Here is a 24,844-nt window from a genome sequence, read left to right on the forward strand (position 1 = left end):
CAACTTCATGAAACACACAGATGCAGATACTTAAGTTCACAGGGCAAAATGATCACAAAAGCAACCATGAGCATTTCTCGCTCCATGGAGAATAACCAAGTCTGCTTTTACTTGCAGAGATGAAAAGCAGAACTAACCCCATTGATCTACAGAGGTCATACACACATTACCTTTTGTATGAATGAAATCAAAACATGGGCTACTATAAAATTTAGTAGTTAAAATCAATCTGTTTTCAAATCTCCGTTACTTCTCAGCCTTCTGACAAATTCCCCATGCTTTTCAGTGTCTGTTAAGGTATACAAAGCAAGTTTGTATTTACTAGGTATTTCACCAGGTATTTAACTCTAGGTGTATAACAAGGCCATACATTTTGGTAAGTTAGACTTTAGCTACTTAAAATTGTCAGATATTTGGAATACCCCTTCTTTTGCTATTTCAAATTACCATAGTTTTAAAAACATATAATGTAAATAGTTTAAAAATAAAATATATCCTAAATCCCCATTGTCAATATGAAATTTCCTTTGGCTTTCTTTTTTCTTGCCTTTCTTTTAGACTATTTAATATCTGTTCTCTCAGAAACAGAATAAGAAAGGCCAGTAGATGAAGGCAAAAACTTTCCTGAGAACTGAATCTTGTAAATTCTAGACACACTTGACACCTTAAGAAGATACAGATTGACTTTTCAAAAATGGTCTATTCTTAAAAATGCAACTTTCTGTTAAAGAATAATATTTTCATTGTTGTTGGGTTTGACACAATTTATGTGAAGAATTTATGTGCAGCTTGCTGGGCTCTTAGAGCTCCTATAGTGACAAGGAGCAGCTTGCTAAACTTTAGATTTATCAACTTCTCTCCAACTGAAAGGAAGAAGCAAGAAGTGCTATGCATATGGGGGAGCTGTGCAGTGAAATCCCTAACCCAGAGAAAGGAGGAGAGAGAAGACAGTATTGTAAGTGGTTCTGGGCAGGGGTCCTGTTGACCTGCAGAGGATAAGTTGCAGGTAGAGGCATAAGAAAGTCATTCGGTATGCAGATGGAGATAAGTATGGCTGCAGCTGAAGCATCTCTGCAAATACATGTTTGAATAAAGGGATGTTAGCTTGAAAAGCAGTCATTCAGGAAGGTAAAACTTCCCTCGTTTTAAGGTAACGAGCTTTACTGAGCTCATGGGAGACCTGAAACCAGAGTGTATCAAGCGTCACAACAGATACTAGGCACCTCTACCCTCAGGGCTCAACATGATAGAGTCTTAGGATGATATTTGGTTTGGATTATTATAGGGTTAGGATCTAGTTTATAAGACTAATTTGTCTGCCTCAAGCAGTATCTAGTTCTAGTGATATGTATCTAAAAAGGCTTAGCACCACATTAAGTCATTTGCAAATATTAAATATTACAAGCAGCATCCTTGGAAGGAACAACATTATGGTAATACAGAAAAAACAGCTGAAAGCACTCAAGGGTAAATGCACATGAACCTTGCATGGCAATTTGGCAATAAATATTAGAAAGCTTAACCAGTAAATGAATAAGCCTTTCATGAATTAAGTTTATGTGATGGACATGTGCTTATCTGCAGATGCTATTGCAGTTTGTAGAATTGTTCCAAGCACACAATGCTAACTTCAAAGAGGAATTTGGAGAAAAACCTCAGCCATTTCCATCTCTTTTAGACATTTATGGTGAACGTTCTGACCTTGTACCACTCAAGTAAATGAGTTTTCCCCATTTTTCATTTAATTAAGGATTTAATGGCAACGACCCCACTAGTTGAGCAGTCTTAAAATACAAATCTGATTCCTACTGTGAAGAAAGCTACTAACTTAGTTTCTTAAGAAGAAATAGAACCTGGCTTTTCTTAGCTCATATATGCATATATAAATATACATGTATAAAAGCAATATAGAATTTTGTCCACCTCTAATCTCACTGTGGTCCTCTACTTCACCTCTACAACAGCTGACCCAACTTACTGGATGCCGCACTAATAGACACAAAACCTAAGCTTTATCCGAAGATCCCAAAGTTTTCAGATAATCTAGATAGTTTATCTTGAAAACAGACATTTTTACAGCACTGAATTTGCTGAGAGACAAACTCTCTTCTCAGTCTGGTTCATTTTATGAAGACACAAAGCAGCCAATGTTGCTATGATATAAACAAGGAAACAATGCTACTACTGCTGAGTTAAGTTGTTTTCAAGAAATCATTTGATGACAGTCACTGGTTTTATGGGCTGCCTTTTTATATCTGTAGGTTATTTAAGATTCTTTACAGTAGTATTGGGGTTTGTCATTGACATTGTACCATTCTGAAGGATAAACTTGAAATTACCTACAAAGCATCCATTCATGAGATAACAAGTTCTGCTGAAGCACTCTACTGTGCGTGGATTCTTTATTTAGACTATCTGTATCTAGATAGTTTGGATTATCTTCTATATCTAGAAGAAGATATTTAGATCTTTTATCTAAACTACGGTTTCTCAGAGCTTTCTGTTTTACCAGTACACCAGTTAATGAAATGATGCTATCCCCTTATGACAGTTGTCTTGTGCCTCATGGAAAGTATCGCTGCAGTACATTACAGCAGACTCTCAGCATGTGGCCTCATAGCCTGATGCCTTCCAAATTGGCTTATTTTCCTAGGACTAAACATGGTTAGGAATGCTACTTAAGGAAGTGTTTACTATGTTTCAGTGATGCAATCCATAAGTGACTATATTAAAGCTACTGCAAAACTTAACTTGCAAATTTTATTTGCAAAGGTTCCACAGTCTACATTTTATTTAACCCTCGTCCTGCTATTCTTATTGTGATACCACTTGTTCTCACTGCTTTGGCTTTAACTAACAGTTCTATTCATAGTTATTAAGAAACAATTCAAAGCACGTTTAAGTCCTAGAGATCAAGATACAGCCAGCATATAGTACCCTGCAAATTTGTAATCCACTGGGATTTAAAAGCTATTAAATGACTTAGACAAAGCAAATTCCTTCTTCTGCTGAGCTGTACAGCACATTTCAGAGTATCAGGTTGCCCAGAGAAACAAGGCAGAACTGAAGGCACCAAGCTGAATACCAGTAGGAATACAAAAAGTGCCTAGAAAGTTAGACATTTCTTTTTAGAATTTATTTACCATAGGTGGCTCTACAAATTTAAAAAATAAATAAATAAACATTTCTCCTTTCTGAAGCTGTTACTACAAAAGAAACTTTGCTGACAGTCTTAGATGAGAGACCACAGAAGAGGGGATGCAGGCCAGGAAGCCAAACAATTTGCAGTCACACAGATAAATGTTCTCTTAATGCACTATTAATTGCCTACTGCTGTCACAGATCTATTTTGGAAAAGCTAACTCCAGAAAAGGGAGTGTAGTTTATGTTCTATGCCCACTTAGCCTGATTGTGAACACTGCCGATAGCATGTTCTCCATAACTTGGATTCATAGACACGTGATGGCAAAGTGTGTACCTGAGGAAAAAAAACCCCTTGCCTGATAATTTACTCAGGCCACTTAATTTTACAAGCCCTTGACAAGTAGAATTGCAACCAAGGGGCAGAAAAAGGAGATATCAACTGCAGCTAATGCTGAAAAATAATAGGGCATGCCCACTCTGTGCAAATATTTTTTACACATGCACAATAAAGGACATGCTTTGATGGAAAAAGTGGTATCTCTCAGACCTGAATTGTCCTACACTCCCAAGAAAGCCCACATGTCCTTTTATGTGAGTGTAATGATAACTTTCTTTTGATAGTGCTTCAAAGCCAGTTTCATATGTACATGTGATAATAGGGACAGAGAATTGAGAAAGCACCAGTTACCACCCTTTCCAATACTGTTACCCATCAGTGGGTCACAAGACAACTTGTTCCACCTGCTGAAGATACAGGTTAAATTTCTAGTTCAGCACTGACAGTAAGTCCAAAATGTACATCACCAAAACAGCAGCATAACTTGTATGGCGACATGTATAGGTGATACATTCCACAAGTTCAGGAAGATTTATTTACTTGCACTCAGAATTGGAACTGAGAAGTGGATCCAGCTGAATAAAGGATTAGAGACCTGTATCCTATTTAGTATGTATAACTCATAACAAAGGTTAACACTGCCTTTCACTCTCTCCAACTCAAATCAATTTCTGTCTGCTGTAATATTTACAAGTTTTAAAAACTAACATTGATTTTAAAAGGCATGTGTCTGCTTGTCTGTACTCCTACCAGAAAGGCTACTGGCCCAGCGTCATCTGTTTGTTGAGTTTCTAGCCTTTCTGTAACATTTATGTAAGATAATATAGACAAAAACCAATTTTAACCTATGAGTTGTGAAAAATATTGCATTATTAGGAAACTTAATACTTCCTGTGTCTGTTAACTAAAGCAGAAGCACAACCCATTTTAAGTGGACCTTAAATTCTAATACCCAGAGCAGGAGAACACACCTGAAGAAAATTAACTGCAAATATAAACATTCAACACATTTGTTCATATACATATGTGTTATCCTTAATTAACTCAGTCTAATAGAGCTGTTTCTTAAAACTCGACTTTATAGCCCTTCTTCTGAAGTATTCTTCCTCTCTATTTCTGCTAGCTGAGGGTCTTCATTACTTCTAGGCTAAATGGGATGCAGTGATTCACTCTGTAGTTATACAGAACATTATTGGGCTCTGAGCTCATGGCAAGGGTGTTAGAGAAAGAGCTCTGCCAGAACATTCCCACTAGGCCAGACTGAGGTTTCCCCTTGAAGAATTTCCCATCTGTCTGTTATCCATGTTTTAAAAGGTAAGTTGTGAACCTGCAATATGATCTCCTAGCTCCTGTGTCCACACAGTGTTCTAATGAGTGCAGGATCAGGGCTTTTCTCTGGGCTTGGGATACAGTCTGCGTTGGCCCTCATTCTCTTAACTATTTAATTCTGCTCCCAAAAGAAGGGCATGAAGGTGAAACACAGCAGAAAATTGCACAGCCTTTATAAACTAGCTTGATGTAAACCATTGACTTCACATGGCATCTTTTACATGTTCCTAAAACGTCTAGATCAGCTGCATTTTTAGTATATTAGGTGCACGAGTATATTTTTATGAATTGAAAATAAATAAAATCATACATCTTACTTGTTGAACTATTCTTAACTATCCCCTTGCTCTTATTTCCCCTTGCAGTGGAAGCCTAAATGCATTGGTATATGTTAGTAAAATAACTAGAGTAATTATAATAGGAGAGGTGGTTCACCAGTACAACTCGATCGCGCCAAAAAACTTGGTAGGCAAAGTGGGATTTTAACACTAAACACACCAGTGCACAGCAACAACTCAAATGAAGCACAGTGAAGGCACAGTAAAGGACATTATGAAGGCTAAGGTAGGGGAAATGTTTAGCATGTTCCTAAAGGTCATTAAAAGGAAACCCTCAGATCATAGGCAGTATGTCAAAGCCAAATGCCTGGGAACAACAGAAAGGATAGCATAGAACCATCTTACAAAGGAAGTGAGTAGAAGTTCCATCACAAGGTCCCCAAATCCAAAGTTGGGGAAAGCCCTCCCTGCTCCAGCACAGTCATTCATATAGCTGAACAAATGGTGTCAGAGATGGTACACTAGCATACTTTGCACTGTCAGCAGATCTGCTCTAGTAACTAAGGGAACTTCACCCCAGTTCCTTAATTTTATCATTCACAGGAGATGTCGTCAAAGGGTTGCATTCATCACACGGGACATTGCACATGTCTTGCTAGCATTCCGCATTTTGCTTGCATGGAAGAGCCTGGGGAGACCTCAGTCCTTACAAAGCAGATGGCTTAATCCTATGCAAGTCTAGGGTTTCCTGTAAAATGTGCAACCTCCTCCCAGCACCGAACGATTGCTCGTCTGTTTTACAGTGCTCACTATTAACAAAAATACAGAGCATGTAAATATTCCTTCAAGAATGACTTGGCAAGGTTGAACCCCAAGAAATGTCAAAAATATTATTGAGCCTTTTGTTACAAAGTGAGTGACATTAGTTCTTTCTTTCAGAGGAGACTGTTGTCCCATTGGTCTAAAATGGAAGAAAACTTAGGAGGCAGCAAGATGTATGGGAAATTGAATATGGGTCACTGCATGCACTGTCCTCACCTCAGCCTTTTTTTCTTAATGGAACAACAAGAAGGAATAGAAGGATATAAGAGGTTTCACAAGGTCTTTGGAGGGGCTAAACCAGTTAAAAAATTGCAAGGTTTATTAGGAGCAGGCAGATAATATCTTTATTGGATCACCTGAGATGGCTGGAAAAGACAAAGAAGTTTTCAGGCACTTAAGCCCATCTTTACATCTGAGAGAGAACCATCTTGAGAGAGTCTTGAGCATGAAAATTTAGGTAAGTCTTCAGACAACTCAGGATTTTGATAGACCATCAGTATAATGCTACAACAGCTCTATTCCCTGAAGGAAGCGCCTTCCTTTTTCATTATTGTTGGTGACACCCATTTATGAAAGTTTTACAGCAGCAGGCATCTGCGTGATCCAAATGTGTGACTTCTCAAAACACATGAAGTACCATAGGGTTGTCCGCTTGTTTATTTTTATCAGTTTTAAATAATTCAGCCTATTTTAAATGTATTTTCAATCAGAAACATTGATATTTTAGAAGTAGGAGCACATGCAATGTTTAAAATCCCATTTGAAACTAAAAAGTGTTCAGGATCTGTAGGACAATTCTGGTCTAAATCTACTTTTCATTTTTGGAATTTCAAGAATCACTCAAATAAGAGAACCCTGTTCAGAAAAATAATGCAGAAATAAAAGAGGCAAGAATCCAATTAAAAACTTTAGTAAAAGCATGGGCATGGTTTTACCTTGCATTATAAAAACTGCAAGATATCTTTACCCATTCTTATCTTTACATTGTAACTGCAACCTACTCAATTTGTTAAGTTGAAGGAATAGAAAGACAAAGAAACTGTCAGGAAAAAAACCCACTATGGTCTACTTCTGGTATGTTCTTTTAATTCTGAGTATTTATTAACACATTCCTATCACTAAACAGACCAGAGTGGTCTGTGGTAAATTTACATGTGGCAAATTTAATAATAAAGTGAACAAGTAGCATCAACTTTTGCAGAACCCAATTTTATACTTAAAAAATTAAACTTCCAAGGACAAGAAAGTGAAAACTTCTGTTGTGCTACCTTTCTAAGCCTGCATTTAGATACATGCATGTCCTCCCCTCATGATTTTGCCTATCTAAAATCTAGACATTCATCCTAGTTCCACCTAGTTAAGCTAGAGTATTTTAAAGGTCCTCCCACCAGGACTTTACAGAAGCAGATCTCTTTTATGTCACATACCTAAGCTGGTTGCAACAGCAGAGAGCTATTTATCTAAGAGGAAAACTAAACACAAAAAGATATGAGAATAATTTAAAAAAAAAAAGTGTTTAGCAAGTCAGTTTATTCCAACTAATGGTGAGTAATGCTTCTGTAGGAATCTGCACTGAACCATTTCCTATACTACTCATTTTGATAACAGAATAGAGTGTATGCTTATAACATTTGAATATGACAGCAAAATGATGAGTCTGTAAGTATGTTTCATGACAGACCTACAATTCAAACTAATCTTGACAAATCAGTGAAATGACTTGAAGAAAGCTGGGTACAGATTAGCAGGAAGTCTGAAGTATGGCCCTCGTTCCGTAATATACAACTGCAAAAACACAGGATGGAGAACAACTGCCAGGGCAGTAGCACTGAAGAAAAGGATCTGGGAACAACAGTGGATCACAACATAACCTGATTAAAAAATGTTGTGCTGTCATAAAAGGCAACTACAATATTGGGATGTCTAAGCAAAAGAACGGTGTATTAATATCTGAAGTATTTCTTCCAATCTCCACAGTGCTGGAAAGGGATTAGCTGTAATATCTTCCCCTCTTTCAGGCACAAAATTCAAGAACAATATGGACCAGTTGGAGAGAATCCACAAAACAGCCATGAAAAGAAAAAAATTCTAGGAAACTTCATCTATGAAAAATATAGATCCATTGGGCTGGTTTAATCATGAGATGTTTGAAAAGAGAGTAATACTTGTCTCAACCATTTAAGAAGTCACAACAGAGAAGAGAATAAATCAGTAGATTATTCTCAATAAGATAGATAGTCATGAGCTTAAACAATGAGGAAGATTTAGATTAATTTGTAAATGTGGAACCCTTCTTCTTGGACATCATCACGAACAAGTTGGATAAATATGTCAAGAACAGCATGAACATATTTGCTTCTGCCCAAAAGTAGAGGAATGGACTAAATTATTTCCCACATCCTCCCAGTCATGCTTTCTATGATGTTCATGGAAGATTCCCATCCTAATTGACATCTACGCTGCAGCCTTGAAAAGGGAGAATAGGCAAGAAGACTCTTTTTCCTTCCAGATTCTGTGTCTGAGAAGCCCTAAAGCTTAGGTATATATGTTATCCAAAGACTACAAAATAAGAAGTCATTCAGTGGAAAAAACCTCCCTTTTAGGAATCCAAACACTGTGTATGCAACAGATAGCTGTAAATTTTGTTTCTGTCAGGGTGTTCTTTCTGTGGTGATCCCCATTTCCCTCTCCTACTTTCATATGACCCCCTAATTTCCCTTAGCAAAATGAAATATAATACTGGAGGAGATTTGTCAGGGATATTAGAGAAAAAGAAAGTAGAAGGGTCAAGACAGAGAATAATAAAGAAACAAAGCTGAAGAAACGTAACAGGAGGGGAAAGAAGATTCAAAGTCAATAGGCAGAAGAGTGTTCACAGAAAGTTAAACATAAACCAAATTAAAATGAAAGTGGATTCAATGATCTGTTCTATGAGTACATATATTTCCCAAGGTCCATATTACGATCTTGGAGAAGAGATCCTGATGCTTGTGTTTTCTCCCCAACTTTGCAACAGCCTTTAAGTCATTTAAGACAGGAATTTTAAAAATGTTTTTATTGTCCTAAATGCTGAGCATTTTATGACCCGTGATTCCTCATATGTGACTACAAGCCTTTCAACAACAATGGGAGCAGATGTTAGCCATAGCTGAGTACTTTTAAGTGTCCCACTTCTGTATTCAAGGATAATGAGAATAATAAACGCACCATATCCCACAGCACTATTGGGGGGGAAAATTCACCATTGCTTTTGAGGTGCTCAAACTCTACCCTGAAAAAAAGCCCAATAAAGAAATAGAAGCAAGAAAGATTAGAAAGTTGACAAAACTATAAATATAAATAAAGAACTGTAAAACTGATCAAAACCAGAACCTACTGTGAACAGATGGAAAACAACACATAACAATTACCAACATCTTCAGCATCTGTTCTCAGTCATCCAAAGTCAACTCTACATTTAAAAATCAAAGTTAGCTGTTTAGCATAAACCAGTTACCTATTACTGTAAATCTAGTTGCATGCTAGCTATCCTTCCCTCCTTAAACTCAGTGAATTACGAAATGTGCCAGCCACTTAGGAATGGAGAAAGAAGTCGCTCAGTGAACTGTTAAGAATAGCAATGACTGTGAATAACCCCACAGATGCAATCTGAGAAAACATTTTCACATACAGAAATTGTTTTAGCTTTCACCTCTAGGATGAAAAGTCACTGTCCCTACCTCTCACTAATAAGGTCAGTTTTGGGCACCTCCAACGAAGCTGCCATTTCTGGTGGCTTAAGTGATGGGGACACCTGTCCCCCCAAGAGCTAAACTGAGAGTACAACTCACCTCATAGACATTATCAAACAGCTTGCATGTGTTAGCAACCTTGCCACTTATTCACCTGGCCTGGGTTCAAAACACTGACCTAAAAGTGAAAGGTTCCCCCCAGCCACACATTCCCAACTAATAAATTAAAAGTCCATCTTCAGTACAAGATTATCTTTCATCATGAATTGGGGTGTAGGAGCTATTAGAATATTCCACTCGGAAGGCTTTGCAATACTGAGACTTTCAATTAATATTGTCACCACCTTGCTAAGTGGTGACAGAGGTCAGGGTTTTGCAAGTCAGCTTCCTCTTGGATGTGAATGACTGTTTTTGCAGTATAGTTTGTTCTTTCACATCATATGCATGAATCCTTGAAAATAGATGGTCACAAACAGCATCCAGGCAATACTCTTTGAGAACCCTCTGTCCAAATGGCAATGTCCGGCTGGCTGTCTTACAGCAGCCCTGGATAATTCATTCTAGCTAGATGGAATAATGGGGAGTAATCCCTTGCTGTTTGCAATGATCTTACCTCTTCATCTTCCCTTCTACTTCAATAACACTATGCATGACATTCATTTACAGTTATACACTACCTTTCTGATGATTCTACTCTCTTTGCCTTTTACGTAAAACAACAAGTATGTTAATACCTTGTCATAACAGAATTAATACCTCTGAATTTTTTTGATTACATACCATTATTCAATGCATTAAAATGCTCAAGGTACAAGATTAGCACTACAGAATGGTAAATAAATGGTATAATCTGTGAAGTAAACAAAGTTCTCAAATTACTAACAAATTTCTGAGTTATAATAGCCCCCATATTAAATTGCTTTCTCCAATGAGAGTGAAAAGACAGACAGTAAGTAAAGACTCAACATTTGAGTCCTTGCTCTTCCACAGCTTTTTGTACAACTTCAAGCAGTGAAACCTCTTTACACGTCTGTCTAAAATCTTTACCCCTCAGTACAGGTCAAATGTAAATATGCCCCACGGACTGAGAGTTCTAAATGCAGAATTAGGAGGGCTCTGTTCATCTCTAAAATTGAGTGACTGTGCCGTATTTTACAGTCTCATGTACGTTTTACAAATTTAAAATGCTGTAGCAAGTGAAAGAACTTCTATTTCACAAGGCTTAAAAACCAAATATTGGTGAAGAAGGTATCTGTGAAACAGGCATATTCAGAACACAGTTCTTAAATGGGAGTAAAGCTTTAAAAACAAAACAAAAACAAACAAACAAGAGACTAATGTAACAACAGAAATGCGAAGTTTAGAATAATCTATTTTTTGTCAATGGTTTTTGTTTTATTTTCAGATATTGATTTGTATTTCCCTCAAAGGAAAAGTTGATGGACATGTTGATCTCTTTCAATAGGCCATATTTTTTCTAGCATTTAATAATTTAACAATTAATAGATCAGGTTTGGGGTTTTTGTTTTGGGTTTTTTTTTTTTTACATGCAACACTGCCAAATTTTGCCCTTAAAAATGTCTCCTCGTGAAATCTGCAGAAATAAAGAAGCATCGCCCACAAGGACCTGTGCCGTTTTGACAGAGACACAGTACTCCCACACAGCATGACTGGGACTGTACAGCATCCAGACTGAACCTCTGAGGACTGCCAACTATTTGCATGGCACAACAGTATTTTCCTCTAACAGGGTAACCTAACTTTAAAGCATACTAACCAAATATTCTCTGTTCCAATACACTCCACTTTGCAGAGCTTGAATTTACACTACAAAAACAAGTAATTCTGACATTGCAACCTGAAGCAGTATGGTTATAGCAACTACTACCTTACACAGCATTCCTGTTCGCTTTACACCACAAAACTTTACAGCACATACCTACAAATAAATCAGTTCACGCCCAGCTGTCAGAGCATTAAAATAGATTTGCCACTACACTGCACAAAGCTGAGGGCAGGAAAGAGATGTTGTACACATTTTTATAAAAGCTTTAATGGACTCTATCACCCATGCAATAAGGATTGCATCTTTGCATTTATATAGAAATATATATTCATATCTCAAAGTGCTGTCCAAAAGATACCTCTCCCCAACCAATCAGGTAGGACACTAGGGTCCTAAACAGAGAGCTTGCAGAGCATGAAGTGTGTAGGTTCTGTTAGAAACTCCAATGTACTGATGCATGCTCCCAAACATCTCTCTTTCTTGCACCCTCTCTCTCTTGCTCTCTGCAAGTTTTTAGATACAGATCTTGGGTGAACAACAGCAAGACAACTCTTGATACTCTTGAAGGCATACTCAATTCATGGAACAGTGAGCTATTTGCATTCTGGTGCTTTCTGGATCACTTTTGACCAAGGTGATATTTGGGAGGTCTCACTGTAAGCACCAGTTAGACAGAGACCTATATTTAAGGCACACTTTTTAGATCTAACTACTGAAAAATTAAGAAACACAAGGACAGAAAAAGCTATTTAGTATGCCATGGGACTAAAACATCCAACAAAATGTTGAACTGTTACAGGGTCAAAAGAAATTCCCTCATTTCTACATGGCTCAGACGGAGTTAATTCTGGAACACCACCTTCCATGCTCAGCATTTCTACTTCACAAGAGTATCAACAAACTAGAAGGCATCTTTAGAAAAGGATTCACCGTAAAAATGCCAACAGGTTTGGAGGGAACTGTTTCAGCAATGAAAAAAGGTTTGAGACCTGACATTTTTCTTATTTTTCTCTCCCTCTGTATTCTTTTCCAACCAGCCACTTCTTCGCTATTACAGAACAAAAGCATAATCCCTGTTATATTTGCCTCCCCCTGTGGAGAGTTAAAAACAAAGTATAGGTTATCCAAAAAGGGTCTTGAATAGTGTCTGCAAGGGACAAATCTGCAGATGTGCTTTAAAGGTGAAGTCTATGCCCTTTATACCATCTGGAACCTTCTCTCAAGTATATTAAACAAAGAACATGCATTACCACTACCCTATCAGTGCCAAAGGAACCTTCTTATAAAGAGAACCTATCTCCTGTTCTCCTTTCCAATCTCAGGTCCTTCTACCAACTGTACCCTAGAGTGCTCCTCCTGGTTTCCCAAGAGCTCCTGAACTATCACAGATAGTGCTGGCTAACGTTATTTCAGTAGATACGCATTTGAATGACCAACTACTATTTAGGATGAGATGAAAGAAACATTCCCACGTTATAGTATCAAGGAACTAAAGGTGTGCCCTCTGGAAATAGAAGGATTAATTGAAGTAGGCTAATCTAGGATTTAGTTGACTGGATTTCCAAATGTCTTTCCCTTGCTTTCTCTGTTGATTTTCTTCACCATGCTATCTTTATCCAGTAATTATACACTACATGGCCAGGTGAGTAAGTAAATACATTATACATCGGTCAATATAGTCAGAGTGGGATAAAAGTATGTTCCTATCCAATTTATCAACATTCTTTAAAACACTTCCACAATGAGAAAAGCATGTCTTCTGACTGATAACACTAAAACAGATTTTGAAAGTTTTTTCAATTCTACACACACTAACACACAGACCTTTAAGACCCCGACACCAATGAATGATGGGAAAAGTATGTCAAGTCAGACCCCGAGATATTTACACAGTCTTTGCACTCTGATATGTAGTACATTTGAAGATCACTACACCTAGTTTCACTTGTAATATAAACCAAGGTTTCAGTTGAGATTCTTATAGAGAAAGGAAAACCTCATGTATTAATTCCCAATTATGCAACAAAAAGCTCCTCTGTGGCATATATGCCAGGTTACTCAATGCAATATTTCTCAGTACACAAAGCATATAATCTGTCCATGTTAATGTCTTCACTATTGTAACTGATGAATAAAAAAAAATAATCAATTTTTATTTCATACCTGTTTTAAGAATCTGTTTTTTAAAGAATTTGGTAACTTCTACTGCTAAAGATACTACTTAAACGTATTGGATTGACTTTTTTAAGTTCTAATGTTGTTTTATGAGGCATTAGCTATAGAGTAACATTTTCTAAAACATTTAAAATATCCTGTAAGCCAGCAGACTTTCAGAAAAATTCCAGAGTTCCTGAATAATTTTTAGTGACGGTCAGGTTCCTAAATTACTGAGCTTTTCTTAAAAACAGAATAAAAAGCAAAACAGTACTTGGGATCTCTGGGTGGCTTGATTATACAAGAATATGAAATTTAACTAAATAACCTGTTCTCAAGCACTTAGCTAAGAAAAGATTGGTAAATAACAAATAATGATGGCTGTAACTGCTGAAACCATAAACACCTGTGTTTTAGACAGTACAGTGTTTGTGATAAGCAAACTGCTTTGTCAATTAAACACACAGTTCTTTGTTTATAAGGAGTCATGCTGGGACCTGTGCTCGGTCATGGAAATGAAGGCCATAGATAAAAGGAAAGCAAGCAAACTTCAGTTTCATGTATGGTGTTTTGTTTGTCTTTTAATATTAATGCCAGAGGGATAAGTGCATTACACATAATATGTACATGTACAGATACAGCTGTTTGTGGGGCTCCACTGCAAACTACATTACTGAAATGACTTGGGATTAAGAAGCGGTTAGAACAGGGAGGGTTGCTTCAAATTTCTTCAATGATCTGGTATACAGCAGAAGATCATTGTACCAGCAAATGAAGGGGACTGGAAGTCTATGGATAGGAGTAGAGTCAAAGGTGGCCAGCTGCTCTGCCAAAGAAAATGTGTGGTGGAACTACACTCCAGAGTACAGCTGGAGATGAACTCGGACTACAGAGGTTTTCCATAGCCTAAAGAAACTCCTCTAGATGAAATAATACCCCAGAGCTACACAATCATTTATGTATTTTTTTATTTGTATTTAGTGCAGCTGGGTACCAGTTTTCTTCATATTAAAGAGTGCAATGCCATAAGTCTTGCAGCAGTAAAAAGCTACACTGGTGCCAAGTTTAAACATAAACCAGAGTTAAAAAAAAATACTGCTTAATGCTAGATGGTTAAGCCTTTCTGTGAGTGCCAAAATAGCAGGCTGATTTTCAGAGGTGCAAAATAGACAGAAGTTCCTCCTGACCTCAGTGGAAATGCCTGGGTGTTCAACATCTATAAAAAATATGAGTGTTTCCTTAGACGCTTAAGGAATAACCACAGATGCTAATTTTAGACCAGGGTAGTCACTTTTTGCAGACTCCTGCTGTGGTAGTGGGGGTGAGCAAGGCTGAGCAAGGCTTTTCTAGAGGACAGTTCAGAGCAGAAGCCATCTGCTCTAAACTAGGTTCTGCTAGTTATCAAAGTAATGGATGGCTGGACTGATTTTGCTCACAGGTTTTTGAAGAGAAAGAAGAACAAGCATCAGATTTCAAATTGAAGGGATTCTGACAGTTAAAAGCAGTTGAGAGGAAGCATTTGAAGTAAATGGAAAATCTTACTCGTACCAAGTACAGTAAACACTTGGCACTTTCATCTGTAAAGTCAGCACATAGGTATTACAACCACTATTTTGGAGATGAAGATGTGGACAAAGTGATATGTCCTTATAACTCAAAAGCAGGGAAAACTGGGACCAGACATAGGAGCAACAGTGCCCATTCTTGCACTTAGGACACAAATTCAGGACTAATTTTCTCACCTGTATGTACACATGGAAATTTAAGGCCCAAATATAGAAACTAACTAAACATTAGCTAGACAACTGTCAGCTTCTGCTTCCTTCTGGACAGGCCTTCTAAAGAATGAAGTGTATTTCTACAAGCTACCATTTCAAGTGGGACACTTTCCTAAAATGAGAACATTGCATTTCAAAGTCTTCTACCTCAATCTCTGCAGAGGCTCTGTTCCTGCAGAGTAGTAACACCTGCCCTGCAATCCTTTCACACCAGCAGTTTGACGATTATTAGGACCATGCTATCTTGATCTGTGTTGAAGAGTAACTTATACTGCCAGCAGGAAGAGCTACTAGAGAATTTGTATAGAAACAGTCACAGAGGGTGATCATAATGTTGTGTTTGCTGGTTCAATGATGTGGAAAGAGGTAACTTCTACCTTTAAATACATGCCCAATTTTATCAGGTAGAAAAAGAGCATTGTATAGCACCTGTATAGTTACAATCAGCTTCATGCCTCAAGTGTCTCAACATGACACATATTTAAAAGCAACACATCCAGTGATATAAAAAGAACAAATGTCACACACACTTATCATAGCATTTCATTAAATGATATTCTTCATACATTGAAGACTTGAAAATCACCCCAAACTACTAGGAATGAAGTTTAATCTAGGAGGAAATGGAGTGCTTGATGTGAATACATTCCCCTTCTGGTATCAGCTGAGAGTAAAGAATGCCTAGCCATAAAAGACATTCACTCAGAGTCAGCAACTTTTCACTGCTCACAGTAGAGGAATACCACATCAGTTACACATTGTTTATCCCTACAATTAGGGCTCAGAAGAAATTATGCTTGGCAGTAAAGCCATCCAAAACAAGTCAACTTTGCCAACTGTGTAAGCATTTTGTTTGCTTGCAATGATATAACATGCAGGAGGAATGTCTTTTGACTTGGGACAAAGCTAAGCAGCACAAATTCCCATCTAATTCTATTTCACTGACATGCTTCTTGGTGCATCATGTCCATCTACAGATACATTCCAGATACAAATCCAATGCATTATTCTGTAAGAAGGTTCTACAGTACAACTTCTAATATAATTCTATATAGTATTCACCATCCACAACTAAAGAAAATACTAATGCTCAGTCTCACTAAAATTAATTCAGTAGAACTGTACAGTGCAATACAGAAATTACTACGTAAACTAAATGTCATTAAATGGATCAGAATTTATGCAACAGTGATTAAATTTATGTTGGGCATTTGGTATCTGATTTTTCCATCATAATGATGAAACCCCTTTTGTCTTACTTGTAAGAGGATGGAAGGGCTTTGGTGGAAGATTTTGAACTGTGTTACCCCATTGGCAAAAAGCAGTCAAAATCCAGCTTGCAGAGCTGTCTTAGTTTGATTTGGAAATTGGTGACAATCATGATACTTTCTTACTGGGATTCATTAGTTTACAGAATATACCTGAGCCTGCACAGTGCTACAAATTGTAAGAGCATGGATTCCCTATTTACTGCAGTGTCAGGGCTGAAGACCCTCATTGCTCTTCCAGGCAAACACCTCCCATGCTTCTCTCTTCAGCTCTCCAGTGACCCAAACACAGATCCACAGCAAGACGCAGACTTCCCACCCCCAAGAGATTATAGCAAAGTCCACTGCTTAACACACAGCTTTTCTCTAGCTCTTAAGCACCTTGGTTGCAGCTTATGGAAACCCACTTAGATCCATACTTTCTTCCAATCCTTATTGTCTTACTAATTGGATCAGCGTGTCTACAGACATTTTACTATACGAATGTCAGGGTAGGCTGTGGTGAGTATCTGTGGGTGCAGGCAGGAGATAGCCTTTGCTTCCCATTAGAAAATGGTTCTTATAATTTCTTTTCATAACCATACACTTCTTTTGCTGGCAGATATTTGGGGATGAGTGGCAATTAACAGCTGAATTGGGACTGTAGGAATTATCCATTTGACAACACTAACAAAAGCATACAGAGCCTGGAATAGGTCAACATTGAGAGGACCATCTGAGTTTAAATAGCAAATACACTATTGAGTAAGATATTCATTTCTCGCACTTAGTATTGATAAAGAAAACCCTCCCATTCGAAAAAATTACCTCCATAACCATTTCTAGTTAAGTGAATTTCATAATAGCTTTCTTTGAATTTTCTTTCATACACCACCATCACGGTATTCAGGGCCCTCCTCAGCTGTACACCTTATTGACAGCTTCCGAGACAGAATATGAAGCACTGACAAAATATGATCGTTCCACTATCCTTTCAGCATGCTCCTCTCAAGCACCATTCCATGCAAGTAACTTCAGCAAGAGGAATTTAACATGTTACTATTTTAACAAGCACTAATCTCTAAGAGGCCAATTGTACAGGACAAGCCATAAACACATCCCATATTTCCACACAGAGTCCCTCTACCCTCATGGCAACTCTTCACAGAACTAGAGAAACTGCAACTCCATGTCCTTCTGTCGCATCAGTGTCTAATATTTAGGACAGTTATAGTATATGCTGAAAAATCAAGACACGCTGTGGCAGGAAAAAATGAAGTCCGTCCATTGACTACCAAGTTCTGAGTCAGACCCTGTATGGGGCCATTTACCACTGAGAAGGTCACTTAAAGAGCACCCAGGACCTAAAAAGGAAATGAGATTTTTTTTATGTGTGTGTTCTTAATACTAGAGGTTTTGTCATCCACTGTTTGAAAAGAAAATTCTTGATGCACCTGGAGGAGAAGCATTTGGCCTTGGAGTGCTGAAACTTCATGTTACCATAAGGCACAATCTGCATCTATAGTGGCATATATCATTTGGCAAGACACTGTTCTTCTATTGAAGACAGTCATAGTACTGGTTGAATACTAGAAAGAAAAAAAAAAAGTCTACAAAGGTGAAATTGTTTGCTTTTCTAACTACTAATAGTAATAGAAAGTCCTGCATTTCAACCTACAGAATTCCCAAGACACCTATGTCATCCTAATTCTGTGCATAAAAGGTAAGGGAGGCAGAGAATTGCATTGCAATGTAGGACTCAGTATAGCACATGATTTTTCCACTGACTATCATTCTGCTTTCAACTCCAGAGGATTTTCCTCCTAACAAATTAAATTCCCTTCTGAAATTAGTCCTAAAGCTACTCAACCCAGGACACCTGTCTTTATAAGAAATATCCAACTGTTAACAGGTAAGTATTAGGAATGAGTAATGAGAAGGCTGATACTCTCTTAGAAAGGAGTGTACCTTTTGCCTCACTGTTGGTTCTCATCCAGACCCTGTTCGTGTTGCTCACTTGCAGAGGGGAATCTCTACGCCTCCTCAACAATCCCACTGGTATTCGACGTGGGTAAAAAGTGCTACCTCATTAAAAACTCTCAAGAGATGGATGGTTTCTCTGTGTGCTATGGGACCTTAACCCCAAGGCTGATTATTCATGGAAAGAATTTTGCACTGTCAAAAAAACCCCAAAACCACACCCCCCCAAAAAAACCACAAAACAAAACGGGGAAAAAAACAACTTCCCCCCCAAATCCCCAACTTTGAATATTTCCAGATAATGCCAGTAAAAGAGCAAGACCTAGGCTGGAATGCCCTGTACACATGGTAGATATTGCTATATTCTTCATGACAATGATTTCAATCTGGAGCCTGTAAATTCATGAGGAGTGGTTCTGCAGTACTGAATTTTGCTGGTGGCATCCAGCCTTTCCTGGCAATGTTTTTCTGCCTTTCATTTCTTTTTCATTCATTCAGGCTTGGTTATTTCTCTCTTTCTATTCCTGGTTGAAGAATGAAGCTGTTTCCTTCCACTACTTCATCTGTCTTCTCACTCACCAGTAGACTTCTTCCAGAAGAGGTTTCTGATAAGAAATTAAATTAGATTCCATCCATAGAAGACCACACAAACTTCAGAGTGAATCTGGGACACTGACTGTAACTCTATTTATAGACATTGAAGTCAGACTGAACACAAGGTCAGTTTCTCTTTCAGGCTGCAATGAACCTCTCAAATCTGCTGAACTTAATGAAGTTGCAGCAACACTAGAAAAAGAAGGATGTTGTCCATAATTCATAGTCCTGGTAGCTTCTTTCAAATAACTTGCCATACACGTGGCTTCCAAATGCATTTTTTTTATTTGCAAGGACAACAGACGTTGTATTACCAGCCAAAGGAGGTAATGCAGATAACTCCTTATAGATCACACTGAAAATGTAATCTGATATGTACTGCTGAAGACTGGAAAGACACAGCTTCTTTCCTAAAGAACGTTTTCCAAAGTCCTCACTCATGCACAGCATTCAGTGTCATCAAGATTTGCATTCACAAAGAGTGCAATATCAAGGTAAATAAACATTCTGAGTCTTCCTGTTTATTCTATACCAGCGTAAAAAAAACATCAACATGGTCAGAAATTGCATTAACACCTACATTAAAACCTTTCTGCATTAACAACATGGTGGTATCAGAACCATACAGCAAGCTAGAATGATCATTCATCTATAATAATACCAGTAAGGCAAGGAGTACATTTCTAGCTCTTGCCTTACATGTCTTAGTGCGACAGTGTCAGACATGCCTGAATGACTGGAGAAGACACATATGAAATATGTGGAGCCAGTTTAGTGCTTTACAATACGATACAACTGTCCTGAAGAAGGGATCACACCTGTTTCACAACCTTCGGACCTTTAGCCTGAAAGCTTAAGACTTCCTTGAAAAACTAACAAACCACATTTCATGTCAAAGTTTAAAAAAACCACACTCCTATAATAAAGTATTTATAGCAAAAGTTACAAATAAGAAAGAGCACCATTTAACACACAGCTCACTAAGTAGTGTTGGTAGTTCAAACACATTGCAAACAATACAACATGTTTGCATTTTGAGTTGCATTGTTGTGCTTGGTTCCTAAACTAAGAGACATTGCATTTTCCTATGTTCCTTTTAGTTATATTGAGATACAGGCTAGTGAAAACTAAAAGGTTTGTGAAGTTTGTTGAAATTTTTTTGGAAACTCAAGAAATAAATTTATCATGGAGAGAAGCGAAATCAGGTTTTAAGTCTTCCACTATGAGCTAGTATGATTTTTACTTTCACTCCAGTCTGCAGGGTAGGGACCAAAAGACAGCTAACCACCACCTAGTCTGACAATACAATAGAACCAACCACTTCTATCAGTTGTTACAAATATCACTGCTGTCCTCTTTTTACCAGGGGGAAAACCCGAGGTCTGAGGTGAGCTGACCTTGCCTAAAGTTACAGAGCAGGGCAAAGAAGAGAATCCCACCCCCTCTGGCCAGACTTTTTGATTTCCAATACTTTCTTATTTCCACGTAGTACTGAAGAAACAAGGGGTGACTTTCATAGATTTTTCAAATGTTGTTTAAGCTCACATGGCCATTAGAAGTGTACTGAGTCAAGGAACAGATTTCAGGAGTTTCCAATCTCATGGTTCCCATCTATACATTCAAAAGGGATTGTTGTCCTTTTAAGCCCAGCTGAAAACTAAGCACCACACAGCCACTCGCTCACTCATCACTGGGATTTGAGCAGCCACAGCACCTGTGGCTGTAGTTCTCTAATTAGTTCCTACTGAAGACAGCATGCCCATCCAAAATTTCTTTTGTTAGTCTTTCTTTAAAGTTGCTGCCTGAAATTTCCAACCATATGATCCTGTTTAAGTTCTTAGCAATACTGTCTAAAGCAGCAAATAGTCAAATTGTCATATTTTCTTGATTTCCTGATTTGACAGAGGCTAGATGTTACACAAACTAAAGCATTTAAATTGTTGTTCACATTCAGAGAGACAGAGCTAAGCTACAACTCAGCTTCTTTTCCTATAGTGTACTTCATATTTATTCTGACACCTGCAACCACCAAGGAGCCTGGATTACAGCAGACCATAATACTCTATGAACCACGGTTATAATTAGGCATCACATCCATTGTAATCCTATGGACGTCATCATGTGTTACCAGCATCTGTTGACAGATCTCATACCAGGCATATCACTGAAATGGCAAGTCTGGAGAGGGCAGCCCACAATAGAAACAATGGCATTTATTTTTGGTTTGTTCCAAGACTGTCTAATAGAAAATACATGCTGCCAACTGCCAAGGCTGCACTGAGATCACTTTTCAATATTATATTACCAGTTAGAACAAAGATCTGTGCCCATGTATCTGCAAATCTTCTCCTAATAAATAAGGAAATAAAGAAAGCACTTTCTGCAACTGTCTTAGCACCAATTAGACAAAGATAGAAGCCTTGAAATTTTATAAAGTTTATCAGGCCCTTTATCATAAGGGTACTTATTTTTCATGTAATAATAAATTGAGACTCCTTTCCAAGACAAGGAAAGAAGATTCCCCTCTCCTAAATTTTATTTAAATGTGGTATCACTTTAATATTAAAACTAAGCCCAGGGAACTGGCAACATAAAGTAGCAAAGCCCCAATCTCTCTACTCTGTGGAAGTAAAGCAGAGTCTGTTTTAATTTATCACTGTGGAAACCCGACTTTCTGCTGAAGCGCTGTCTGTTTGGAGGAATGGAAACAAGCAATTTGCTGTGGGGTCTTATACTAACTAGTCCCTGCTCTTCTGTAAAAGTCAAGAGACTTAACTGTAAACATAAGAAAGCCTACAGAATCCAGTTTCTCTTTATTTTTTATCATTTATGTGCATTGTAGGAAAACTGCCTTAGAGTGCTGACTATCTAGGAACCTGTCCATTATTTCTCTATTTTGAAAGCAGCATTCTCTGAAATGCTGGACAATTGAATCTTAATCAGATGGAACCACAACCTGTTACAGCTGAGCAGTTTCAAATCACTGAAGAACTTAAGCACTACAATAATTTCCATTCTCATTATAAAACATAGAAGAATAGTTCACCATCTAAAGAGCGTCAAATTAAAACAAATGTCAGTGTTGATAAGTACAGCTAATAATTGGTTTGGAGTTGCAGCAGCTGGTAAATCAAGAAAAGTGAACTTCAACTTAGTCCAGGACTTCCCCCACTATACTCATACAGCAGGATCTGAACAGGTGTGAATGTAGGAAAATGAATAAAACCAGCTAAAACTCACAGAAGGAGGAAAGCTACAAATAAAAACTGAGAGGAAACTATTGGCTCTACAATTCTAATGGAAAAGCAAACCCATTGCTCCCAATGATTCTAACAGCTCTTACTTTTATAGCTATACTTTTATAGTACAGCTTTTATAGAAGCTGCGACTGTAAGAGTGAGCCAGTCTGTCATCAGATATAAATTGGCAACTTCTACTTAAATTTTTGAAGCGAGATGCTCACCTATAGCACAAAGTATATTCAACCCTATTGTCCAGAGCGCCATTTCTCTCTCTCCCTTGCCTTTTTTTTTTTTTCATTCCCGTAACCAGCAGTTAACCTTTTAATCCCAGATCTGTTAGCTGTGACTTTAACATCAGCTTTTACATTAGGAAGTAACAAATCCTTTACAATATTTCATCTTTCTCTTTCCCATATGCTGCTTAAAACTCAGTGTTCTGAAATTAGATATTGCAAATATTACTAAAGTACCAAACCATTGACAGGACTGCTGATGGGATTATAATCTCTGCCTATGTTCAGAAAAAGAGCATGGGCAGTACTTGCTGGCATAACAGTTTTCTTACGCCTAAAAGGCAAGAAGCATTTGTCTACAATGGCATACTCCAAGGAGTTTACAAACCCCGTTTTTCCCAGACAGTGAATTGGCATGTGTGAACCTAATAATGAAATACAGTTTTCCAAAACTAGCCTGGATATATTTCTAGGCAATATTTTCCTTGTCAGATGATTCAGTGAGAATTAAATGTAAATTTTAATAAGAGCTGACTCACAAGATCACAATTTCAAAAGAGATTTCTCAGTCTGCTCTCAGAGATATTGCAAACTTTTTTCTGCACACCGATTTTGAACCTTCTCATTCATCTCCCTGTTTATAATTGCATTTTACTGTTTTCGAAAAGCAATCAGGCACATGCATCAATTCAGAGTCTGCTTTCTGACAGGAAGACCCAGGAAGTGAAGTAAAAAATTACTGAAATACTAATACGTAAATCTAGAGGTATTGACAGAGTATTTCCAGTGCAATATAAAAAGAAACTCCTGACTCTTGTGAGTTATTTTCATCTTACATAGGTTTCACTTAAGAATCCAAAAAGTGAACGCTTTATCCTCAAGACATGGCACGGCTAATATATATATATATATGATATATGTGCTTTATACGATGTAAAGTAGATCCTCTTACAAAATCAGAGCCCCTTACTGCACAGCCCTGGCAATTCCAGATGCAGCGTAGCAGTAAGAGAGGACATCATTCCACACAGAAGCACATAGACGGACACACATTACTCTATTTCCAGACCTTCCTTTGCTGTTTCTCCCATGCCGGGTCCAGGAGCAGGTCCCTGTCCCATTCTTCTTCCTGGGTCATGTACTCATCTTCTTCATAGTTGTAGGTGTACTGCATGTTTGTGTCTATCTGATTCATGGTGTTCATGCTACCCGGGGATCAGCTTCGGCTGCTGTGGCTCCTACTACCTTTAAACGGATATATATTTTTAAGCTTAGTTTACTTGGTGACGGGTTGTAGGTAGCAGCGTCTTTTTCTTTTTTTTTTTTTCTTTTTCCAAGGTGTCAGGGAGCGAGCGTGTTGCCCAGAGCAGAGGCTGAAGCTGTCGGGTAGGTGCTGACCTGCGGTGACCTTCCTTCCCTCTCTCTCCTGCCCTCCTTCTCCCTCGCTCGCTGCTGCTGCTGCTGCAGGTCCCTGCGGCTGACCCTCCGGAGAAGCCCGCCGCGGCTCCTCGCTGCGGCTTATTATCCCCGCCGGACGGTCACGTGGCGGCGGCGGCGGCTCAGCCCCGCGGCGGGCGGGGCCGCTCCCGCACGGGGGCAGCGGTTCTGCCTGCAACGGGGGGGGGGGGGGGGGGGGCTCACCGCCCGCCACAGCTCCGGCCAAAAAACACCGCTGCTCCCCCGGGTGCCTGTCCTGACTGCCAACTTGATAAAATACCGCGCCTTCCCCCCCCCACACGCACTTCTCAAGACCCATCTGCGATTCGCTGGTGTGGTTTGACATTGCCTAGCATTAGTCCGAAGCCTGTGCGGAGCCTCGAGTCGCTTCACGCTTTCCAGATTAAGGATCGCAAGAGCCAGCGCAGACCCAAGAGATTAAACAACTTCCAGTGGAGATCAGGTCTGGAGTTAAACCAGAAAGTACAGAAGCACAACTTAGAAAAGCCACATGTATCTTTTTCGTCCAGGAAACACCCTCAGTACGTCCCAAAAGCAGGCACCAAGAAGCACATACAAAGGTCTGTGGAACCGTTGTGACAGGAACCATTTACCCATGCTTTCCACAGGGTAAAATCTGAAAAGAGAGCACTGAGATCGAGCATCCTGGCAAGCACGTCCCATATCTCTCGTGTCACATCATGTCAGTTGCTCTGGCGACAATATTTCTTCTGGGAATTGGCAAGTTTACT

At 38.5% G+C, this 24,844-nt stretch overlaps 1 protein-coding gene across 1 annotated transcript in view; it reads right to left on the bottom strand.

Moving 5' to 3' along the window:
- Positions 1-24,155, bottom strand: part of ACTN2 (actinin alpha 2) — a 69,690-nt gene extending 45,535 nt beyond the window's left edge. The window contains exon 1 of the mRNA XM_075043211.1: positions 23,725-24,155. Within this exon, the coding sequence (XP_074899312.1) occupies positions 23,725-23,859 (135 nt within the window). The 5' untranslated portion in view covers positions 23,860-24,155. The remainder of the gene's footprint in view (positions 1-23,724) is intronic.
- Between the last annotated feature and the right edge of the window lie 689 nt (positions 24,156-24,844).

The sequence above is a fragment of the Buteo buteo genome, chromosome 12 (genome assembly GCF_964188355.1).
Source record: "Buteo buteo chromosome 12, bButBut1.hap1.1, whole genome shotgun sequence".
Lineage (NCBI taxonomy): Eukaryota > Metazoa > Chordata > Aves > Accipitriformes > Accipitridae > Buteo > Buteo buteo.